General features: G+C 43.2%; 1 protein-coding gene across 1 annotated transcript; it reads right to left on the reverse strand.

Moving 5' to 3' along the window:
- Nucleotides 1-684: 684 nt before the first annotated feature.
- On the reverse strand, nt 685-8072 carry cited1 (Cbp/p300 interacting transactivator with ED-rich tail 1). The gene is made up of 2 exons (XM_088925150.1): nt 7804-8072; nt 685-4684 (listed from the first exon to the last, which is right to left on the reverse strand). Exon 2 carries the CDS (start codon nt 4669-4671, stop codon nt 4213-4215), a length of 459 nt encoding a protein of 152 aa, XP_088781276.1. The 5' UTR covers nt 4672-4684; nt 7804-8072; the 3' UTR covers nt 685-4212.
- Between the last annotated feature and the right edge of the window lie 2476 nt (nt 8073-10548).

A 10548-nucleotide genomic window follows, 5' to 3' on the forward strand; every position in this document is an offset into this window, starting at 1 on the left:
CTTGGTAAGCTAACGGACTTTTGACCCAAGCATAACTGGATTTAACAGAGACCCTTGGCGATCTCCTGTTAGGAGTTGTCACATTTGTTAAACTTATGTATGTTTGCACAACTGTCACTAGATGGCACTGTAGCACACCGTAAGAGCTCGACCCATCCAAATAAGTAAAGGCTCACAACATCCTAACGATCCAATTTACAGAACGTGTTGCCTCAAGTTCCAGGAATGTTAATGACATCATAAAGTCTTGTAATGATTGTATGAGCTGCATTATAACTATTCTCTTTTTCTTTTCTCTTGGCCCCACAGCAACTTGCAGTGAAAAACTTAAATGCGAGTTCAGACTGTCCTAGATTACATTCATGGTTTCTAATGAATCATAACGGGCTTCGAGTGTTTTTTGTTGTTTTTTTTATTTAAAAAAGATGTTTTAAATCTTGTTTTATCAGTCTGCTGGTACTTCTCAGTCTCCCCTTTCATTTTACAAACAGTATTTCAATAAGCACTTTTCACTCACCCTTCAAAACATAAGCTACGAATGCAGCTGACCTTGACAACGTCAGTTTATCCTGTGTGCAGTAAACATGGTCGTTACTTACAAGTGAATCAGAACACAAAACCTGTGTGCTTGGATTTTGGTGACAGGAGACATGAAGTGAAAAAAAGGCAGCACGACAAGAAAGCTTTCTTCTGTATTTGCATGTTTATTTCCCCATAGTGCAGAAAATAAAATACAGATTTTTAAATAGGACCCAAGAATTTACATCTTTCCATGAATGTACAGAAGAACAGAATGATAAAACAAAGTGCTGAAAAACAAAAGACTTGACAATTCTGTCCAAAAATCAAGGTAATTTACGGGACAAGGGCTCCCCCCCCGACCACAAACATTGTTTAAAGAAAAAAAAACAAGACACTCAGTCATATCTTTAGGAAAAACAAAACTCCTCCTCCCCAGGAAGATAAGGGAAATGAGAGCTTATTGTTTTGCAATTACAGACTAAGCAACTAAAACAAAGCACTTCCTGAAATGCCAGTTTTATTATTTTGGAGGAAAGAATATTAAAGATCCTTAACACCTGGCCCCAACACAAAAGGCAGGGGAAGTGCAACATGTCCTAACCTTGTTGACAGAACAGCATTAGCACAGTCCCGGGTTGAACATACTGAAGTAGATCCCGACAGGGCTGGGATAGCTCACCTTTACAAAAAGCAAACCGCAGGTCCAAGCCAGGACCCCAGAACACACCGAACCAAGAAGAGCGAGGAATGGAGGGCACCGCAGCTGAAAAAGGAGACACGCTCGACATGTGAGGACCTTTAAAAAGTGTTCAGCCGAGTGCCTAGTGCCGTGCCCATTATTGTGCGAGAAGAAAGGGGGTGTGCTCTGTGGTCAGGATCCAGGTTTTAATAGTAACGCTCTCGGGTTCACGTGGGTATGCGCCCTCACCGCTGCCCCTTCAGGTCAGCCCCCCCACCGCTGGGGACTCAAACCCGGGCCTCCGGCGTCACTCAACAGGGACCCAGCCAGTTGAGCTAAAGGGAAATCTCCCGTCAGCCCAACGGCTGCGGTCCCTGCTATTCACAGGGAAGGGCGGCGACGTCACCGTGCTGGTAAGCCAGCTCGCACAACCCGCGATGTCGGCCGTATGCGTTACATAATTTTTAGCAGAGGGCTGGTGTTGCGTGTTTTTTTTGTTGAAGTAAAAACGGGCCGATTTTTGTTGACTGGAGACGTACACCTGGAAAACAAAACCTCCTTTTATCTCCTGAAGCCTTCACGAGCATCAGACAAAACAAGCCCTCTGCAAAAAATTACAGCCTGGATCCTGCCCACAGCACACACACACACTCACACTTTCTGCTGTCAGTGTTCAGATGTCCCTTTAAACTTCGCAGGAGTATATACATTTCTGTATATACAATTTCTGTAAATAAGACGGGGTTTTTTTTGGTTTTAATTGTTTTAACTTTAGGGTTTTCCTGTGAAATCTCAGTTAAACGAAGCTCGAAGCTGCCCCATGACGGGAGTCCAATTTTCCACCCTGTTGCTCTGACGAAGGTCTTTGCAAATTAATGAGCAGTGACAGTCCGTCAGTGGTAACAGCTATCTGTTTTAGGGAGAGAAGGGAGAAAATGGCCAGCCTGGTGCTCTTCCAGAATTACACAGCCATGGAAAGGCAGTTGGGAAAAACAGACGCCATTCTCATTAATTTATAAACTGGGGATCAAATTCTCCTGTGTTCCTTGAAGCTGTTCCAAAGCAGAATACGAGCCCAGTCTTACCAAAAGCCAGGCCGATACACAGGGGGGCCTTAAACTAGGAGGGTAACTGAGCTGGCAGAAGGTAGCATCTCAAGGCATCTCCTTCAGTTACCAGACTGTAACGCCATCCTCAGAGACAGGCCAACCAAACGCTCAGGTGAACGTCCAATCTTCAGATTCTGTTCTATTTCCTGCGTCATATACACACCTGTGGCCAGGGCGGCCACTGTCTTGGCAAATTTACATAACCTGTTCACCAAATCTTCCTGAGCACAGTCAGAAAATATCACTAAATATACTAACCTCCATTATTTTTATAAAACCGCTTTCTATACCAATGCCAAGCTTTAAATATTGTAGCTGGCAATGCAGATAAGGCTTGGTAGTGTAGAGCTTTAAAGTCATTTATAGAAGAAATAACTTCCGGAAGCTATTCTGTTTTCACAACAATGGGTCACCTGCAAATAACGTGATTTTGCGAACTCTCAAGAACATCTCGAGCTGCCCACACACACTTACTGCTTGAATGTCCTGAATGCTGGTAAATCAATTATTACAGCTACGATTTCTTTTTTTGCCAACTATGTCGTCTTCAACGTAAGAGAATCGGAACCTAATTTCCTTCCCCTGCTCAGGTCTTTAAAAGACATCTCAGAAGACCTGAGACAGTGGGTGTGTGACTCCCATTTGTTTTTATATATATATAGGAAGACACTTCAGGACAACCTTTGACATTCAACAGCCTCTCTCGCAGTGTTACAGGTGGAGAGACAAAAGCATAAGTCCTCAGCTGGATCATTACTACCTCAAGTGAGAGCATCAGCTCCAAGGCATGTTGAGGAAAACCGCTTTTTCCCCCCCACACGAGCTCTGCCTGTCCTGAGGCACAAGGCCTAAGTGCACACACTCATAAACCCCCGAGACAAGGGCAAATTCTTGAGCTCTCAGCACAACACTGACTGTCTGACAGGGGCATTAAGAGTAGCTTGGGAAAAGCGACAGTTAAAAGCACGCCCACTCAATGACAACATCTCGAGAAGAAGAAATCTCCCTTTGCACAGATTTCAGCAGCAGAACGGGAAGTTCACATTCAAGTCTGAAGTAAAATACCAACAACAACAAAAAAAGCAAAGGATCTGCTTGCCACATTCTTCAATATTTTATGTTGAGGGACCCAAACCAACAGCCAGAAACAGAACCCTTGAACGTGTTTGTCTCAAATACATCTAGCACTCAAGTTTTAGAATACAGGTTTGCAAAAAATCTTTGAAGATGCACAAAGTAGAAGACCCTCATTAGTGGGTTTCAGGTAGAATAAGTCAGATTTCAAACAATTTCATTGTCGTTAGTGCTGATTTTATAGGAATTTACAAGTGTAGTGCAGCTATTCCCCTCCTGTTTTTTATTTGAATGATTTTTGGTTACCCACTGGGTCGTTGTGCTCAGAAGCCAGTGTTCGAGATGACGGGATAAATCTCGTAGCACTAAATCAGTCCTTCCAGATAGAAAGGAAAGCCCAAAGGCAAATCTTCAGGAAAGTAGAGAAATCCTACAGGATGTCCAGAACCTTTTCAATAGTTTCCTCTGCAGTACAATCCCATACTGATTTTTGGAGGTCACGACGAAACGCCTGAAGGCTTGTTTGGTTGGGAACTGTTCCAAGTTTTTAAATCGCTCTTGACCCCATTGAAAACACCTCCTTCCAAAACGGTTTTTGTCCACAACGGCGTAGTCGCCAAAGTCTCAAAAGTCCCTCGCTCCACAAACATGGCAAAAACGAAGAAGGCTCAAAGCAACAAAGAGAAGAGAAGGAAGCAGCGTGCCCGTCACCACAGCTGGTCATTTCAACGTCTCTGTCAGATAATCAGAGGCACAGGACTAAAGAACGCAAAACAGACGGCAGACCACTCGCTCGGCTTCTTATCGCTGGCGGGGGCAGCTGCCACGTCAGCTAGCCGAGACGTCGGAGATGAAGTCAAACTCGTTCTGACCCAGCCAGAGCTCTGGCAGCTCGTTGGCCCGGTCCAGACCCAGCTCCACGACCAGGGACATCAGGACCTCCTCGTCCACAGGGTCCAAGTCAATGATGCCGGGACCCAGGGTGCCCCCAGAGGTTGCCAGATGGCCTGGGCCCAGGCTGGCGGTGCTATAAGTCTTGGGGGGGCCTGCTGTGGGGGCTGCCACATTGGCCAAGCTCTGGTAGTGGCTGTTGAGTTTCTGGAGCTGCATGCTGGCCAGGAGGTGGGGTCCTGCAGGGAGGGTGAAGGACTGCGCAATCCCAGCAGGGGTGGCATGCATGCTTGCTGGGGTGAACTGACTGTTAGTCTTGCTGGAGCCTGGGTAGTGGAGAATAGTGACAGCCTCACGGTCCTTCATGATTCGACTAGAGTAGAGCAGGGAGCTCATGGCCTGGGTAGACCTACAAGAGAAAGGTAGCAAGGGGGTTATACAAAGGAGGGAGATCACCGGCCTTGGACTCTTAAAGGCAAAGGCATTGGTGGATTTAATCCACGAACAGAAAATGTCAAGCTCTTCACCAGAGGGAGACATTCATCAGAGTTTTGGTTTGGTGAAACATATCAACACATGGACACATGCCGAGCGGATATACGGGAAGAAATTCTGGAAAATTCCATCTGCCCATGAAAAGAAAACAGTAGGATTTTACCTCACTCCATCACCTTCAGAAGACATGAAAACCTTCCTTAACAATCCAGACAGGCAGGCCGTTAAAAAGCAGACAAGAGTGCAGAGGAAAATCTGTATGTTTCTCAGTCCAATTCTTGATCAGTTGCATTGGTAAAGATATAATTCAATTTTTAAGACTCGGTCATTTTTATTATATCCCTTCTCTGAGCCCAGCAAACCCACTCAAAAAAAAAAACAGCACCTGCTACAGTTCTTGTGCCTATGAAGGAAATATATTACCACTTACTGGCCACTCTGAAAGAAAAAAAAAGTCAACAGCCCACAGCTTTTCATCTTTTCATGGCAGGATCACACAGGAGCACTAGCTGGATTTAAATGCAGAGCGATCACGAGCAATGCCCAGATAGCTCTGTGTGGTCCCCAGTCCCAGTACAAGAAGAAAGTACTCAAGTGACCAAAATTAAAGGCAGGGTTCTCTTACCCTCTCCAGAGGGGAACCTTTCCTCTGAACATCACGCTAGCCATCACTGCCATGAGGCATGCCTTTGAGAAATTTAATCACTTAATTAAGCCAGCAACCCCCTCCCCGCCTCCATAAGCCCAGCTCCCCATCTGGGGTCAGGGTAATTGCTAAAGGCTGGGACACAGCTGTAAACCTTATTCAGAGAGAGGCGGCACGGTCAGGCCCCACAGTTCTCTCCCTTGCAGCCAGGGGCTCCTGTTCTGTGTGCAGGGCACTGGGCAAGGGTGATACAGCCAGCAGAGCTGTCCTGGTGCTGGAACCCCTTGACAGCCATTTAACAAACACACAGCCATCAGGACACTTCAAAAGGACATCTGAAGAACAGTTAAGGCTTTGTATCTCTGGAAGCCACTCTCCAGTTTCACCCCAAGAACTCTGCAAAGGGCAAATTCAGCAGCAATACCCGAAAGGATTACTTTTTTATTGTAAATCAACTATACAATAATGTTAATTAGCGGAACACCTTCAAATCATCCGATTTACATGTCTCTCAGACCCTAAAAAAAAAAAAAAGACTATTGCAGACTCCTGGAAGGACCGTTCTAGTCCCTTCAGTGCTTGCTTAGCAGATTGGGAATGAATTCAGTAATGCATTCACAGAGCTGGCTGGAACAGACCTGCACAGAAGCTAGGAGCTCTACATCTGTACCTCTGATGTACAGTATACTTCACACACACACACACTTGTGAGGGCAGCCCTGTTGGAATTCTAGAGTTCTTACAAGGGGCTTGACCCAAAAAGCGCTTCTAGCCACCAAGAAACACATACATTACACACACACTACATACATATATATATATATTACTGTGCTGTCTGTGCAGTAACCTAGGCCTTTAATGCAATGGGACTGCAGGAATGAAGCCCCCCCAATGGAATGCTCTCGGGATCAGGGTTGGACTGATCTTTCAGCGGGCATCTCATGAATTAGTCCAAAAAGCTCACACTTCCATCTGTGAAGGGCTTGTGGTTTCCACGGGGAGACCCAGTACAGTCATCCCCCCCCCACGCCCCCAGTCGCCCACTAGTGTGCCATGCAACCTTTCAGCTAGATGAAGCAGTATCTACAGGTGCCTACACTTCCAGGCAAAGCGCCAGTATTCTAGCACGGCGGAGGAACTTACATAAACGGGTTTCATTACGTGGGCACTCACGGGACCTTACAACTATGAAGCTGCATAAACCCCTATTAACTTAATGAGCGATGCTAGATATTGGACGGCAGTACACTGCAGAGCCTCTTTACTCATTCTGTAGCTCCATCTCAGGAGGAGCAATCGGATTTTCACAGCTCTTGCCCCCTCGGGTATCCAGTTGAAATGTAATAAGTAAACTGCCGTGGTCACAAAGGGCAACCGTTCTCGATAATTTCCCAGTGAAATGTTTAATTAAAGAAAAGGGACTTACGAACTGGTAAACTGAACATCTGGAAGTGCTCCCCAAGTTACTAAACGAACCTCTGCCTGCGAGTGTATGTGTTTCGCTCTTCGTGTGGCTCTTGTAAAAACAGTCTCCTCACCCAGTCCTGCGCGAATTGTCTGTGACAGCTGAGCGACGTTTGCGTTTTAGGTTAATTGACAACCCGGAACGACGATTAATACCAATTAACGCAAACTACAACCAAAACAAATGGGAACGTATAACAATACATTTTTTACAAGTTCGTCTGGGTATTTCGACAGCCCTGCCTTTTCAAATGAGGGCGCATCCCGAGCCCAACAGATTGCGTTCACGCTTTGACGCGCCACCCCGCCTCAAAGTCAAGTGAAATTGTTGGAAACTAAGCTGAATAAAGGGAAAACAGCCTACTGGCGGGTTAACTCACAAAATAAGGTTTTCCTAGTTTATTGCAATAGGATATTAAAAAACGCTTTGAATTCCAAATCCGGACTGGTTGTTAGCAGTTTCCAGTTTTTCCCCAACAAATTCTAAAGCAAACGTGAGAAATTTGAAATTCACAGATCAGGAATTTAGGTAAAATATACTTGCAATTATACAGCTGTGTATAAGCAGTAGACGACCACGTAGATCTTACAGATTTCAGGTCTTCCCAATTTCCGAACTGCAACTATAATAAATCTACATTTTGTGATAATTCTTTAAAAACACTGAAAAAGGTTTGAACAATCAAAAAGTTGGGTTTTTCCACTGACGAGTGACTTTCGGATAGGCTATGCGTACATTCACAAACTTGTTTAAGCACAATGTTATAAGTAATGAGGCGATTTCTTACTAAGCTACACAGAAATAAGTCTCTCATTAAATATAACAAGTACTTGCTTAGCGGAAATATTGATAACTGCACCGTATCACCCCTCAATAATTTATTAGCAACAAAAAATCCAACAACAGCGTTTTGCCTTTTTACCTTCGAAAGTGACTTTCAGAACTGTGGAGATCCAGGAATGTGAAATGAAACTATATCCACAAGGACGAGAAAAAAAATGGTATTAAATCATTACAGAAGGGGATTTAGGCTAATTAAAAAAAAAGCTTCTTCCTTGATGAAAAGAAGAATTTGCAACTTCTGCAAATAATCACAGAGGCTACTATTCGTCGAAATGAATTCATGGAGACCAGTATCCCAAATATGTACCCAAAAGGACCCGACCCTGAGCACCCATTCTCGCAATGAATGATTAGTGAGCCTCAAGCCCCACTCTATATACACCGCTCCACCGCGTTTCCCAAGATAACAGTAACACCCGGACTGGAGCCGGCTGGGACCGGCGCATCCTTTATTTCAATCGCCAAAGTCCGCTAAAATTAAATATTCACATCAAAACGAAAGTGGCCTTGGTGTGCCTGTTGCAAACGTGTCCATTGATTATTTAAATGTTTATTTGTGCGCTTTGAAACTTATTTTTTTATACTAAAACTAGAGGTCAACTAATTAGAACAGCTCTGAAAAGATGCCTGAACTGGTTAATCCACCGCTTGAAGTAATTTTCCTAGCAACTCGAAAGAGGTCATTTATTGTTACAAGGCTTGCTTATTAAATCAGTCCCTGGTTCAGTCTGGATTTTCTGTTGCTTTTTTCTTCCGCTGTTTGATTCAGCAAACCTGTGGCACATTCCCATCCCCACTAGACAATTTCGTGTTCTAGAAATAATAAAAACCATACAAACGTCCTAAAATATCACAACAGCTCGTCTTGCAAGGCTAATTCTTTGTGTGCAAACTATTTATGCACACAACTGTTTGGACATTTACCAAGAACCCCGTGTCACAGTCCCACTCGGTGGGTGGGTTGGAAATAGATTTAAACTCATCGCGCGACAGAAGAAGGACTAGCCGGGTTTTGTAGTCAACCATACTGTGAAAGTGTGCAGATGTTCGCTATTTACAAAAGGTCTGGATAATCAGCAGTTCAGTAACACTTTGCCTCGGTTATTGACTAAAACACAGAGCCGTGACACAGGTCGTTCGACTTCTCACCACATAAAACATTTGGATCAGTTCAGGTGTCCACTGAACCCGATAACAGCTAATAATAATAATAATAATAATAATAATAATAATAATAATAATAATAAAAAGTCGCTCCAGCATTGTACCAAACAGAAAAAAAACAATGAAATCATTTTGTTCCGCATTAATTAAACTTAATTTATCAATACACGTAAATAACTTACGAAAGCACTGAGAGTAGCGTATATAAGCACAGTATTTTTGTATTGTTTTTTTATCGTCTTGTTACCTTGCGCTTTCACACCTGGCGAAAAGAATTCGTATTGGGTTCTTCCCCATTTTATGACCGTTTTTCATTTAATACCAACGCGCTTGAACTTTTTTTGTTAGGTATGGCGTTGAAGAGTAAACTCGTATGCGGTTTTTTTACAGTACCAAATTAATGCTAACCATACATTTTAGAATCGCTGTTGTGACGACTGACATTTCAATTACAGTACAAAAATTTGAAAAGGTACTTCTAAAAAACTCTAAAACGTTATGAAAAAAATCAAAGCTCCTGTAGTTTTCATTCTGTGTTAGTATTTGAATAAAACGCTTTACAGATATGTTTTGCAAAGGTGCATATTTCATCACTGAACGTTTCATACAAAACGTAAAGACATTAACGACACGTCACGACCTCTGCGGTATTTTCACATTTTTTTGATTAACCTTGACTCAGTTTAACTCGTTAATTACAAGAATACTCATTCTTCACGGAATTATTCAGCGAACTCGGATTTCACTCCGATGCTTTCAGTTTTTTGTCAGTTTAACTGTCAAAAAAAAGCACAGCTGGCGTATTGTGCGAAAGACTCAACAGCCATTCAGTGTACAAACAGATTTGACAATTAACGCTTGATAGAAAAGACGAAGAAGCGCAGCTCAGGGATGTCTTTCCCTTATGGGAAAACATATGCAAATCGAGGAAACCGTTTTCGGTTTTCCAGACTCTAATCTGAAGAGTCATCAATAATTACTTTGTTCCAGAAGTTATTTCTGTATTCCTTCTGCTAACACATTAACCGCCGGAATACGTGTGACAATGAGACGAGCTACAGAGCAAATAACAGAATAATTAATAATGCATTAAAAAACGGAAATATAAACACAGTATTGAAAACACGATTTTCGGTTAAAACAAATTAGACACCAACATGTTTTCAATAAAAATACGCCAATCTCTTTCTGAGACTAACATTTCTGCAAGAAATCTTATCTAAAAAAAAACTAAAGAAAAAAATGGTTTCTTCAAAGCTCTCCTATAGCCGTCAGATTAATGATTGGATATGGAGTTTGTGCGAGGGCTGCCACACACAGGTTGGGCTGATTCTCCATGCCCCTGGCTTTATCATTAAAACAAAAGAACTGGATTTTGCTTAAAAGCTTTCAAGGAAGCTGTTCCAGAGGCTGCTCTCTGATGAGATCAGGTGGGTCTCACTTGCAGTATCTTTGGCCATTGTATATATACAGTAGGCAGAACCTGAGGCTTGACTGGAGGATCCAGTCTGTTAATGCTTTATCAGCCTTAGTGGGATGGAAAGGCCTGCTGACTTGCTTGTAAAGAAAATAATTCCTTTTTACAGGTAATGGGGACTCCCCTCCAGCACCACTTATGAAAGATGTAATGGAAGCAAACGTGTGCCAGTCTGCTCACCAC

The sequence above is a fragment of the Atractosteus spatula genome, chromosome 9, assembly GCF_055471065.1.
Source record: "Atractosteus spatula isolate fAtrSpa1 chromosome 9, fAtrSpa1.hap1, whole genome shotgun sequence".
Lineage (NCBI taxonomy): Eukaryota > Metazoa > Chordata > Actinopteri > Semionotiformes > Lepisosteidae > Atractosteus > Atractosteus spatula.

Excerpts from the sequence above, each read along its gene's own strand:
- cited1 (XM_088925150.1), bottom strand. The coding sequence starts at position 4,671 with ATGAGCTCCCTGCTCTACTCTAGTCGAATCATGAAGGACCGTGAGGCT.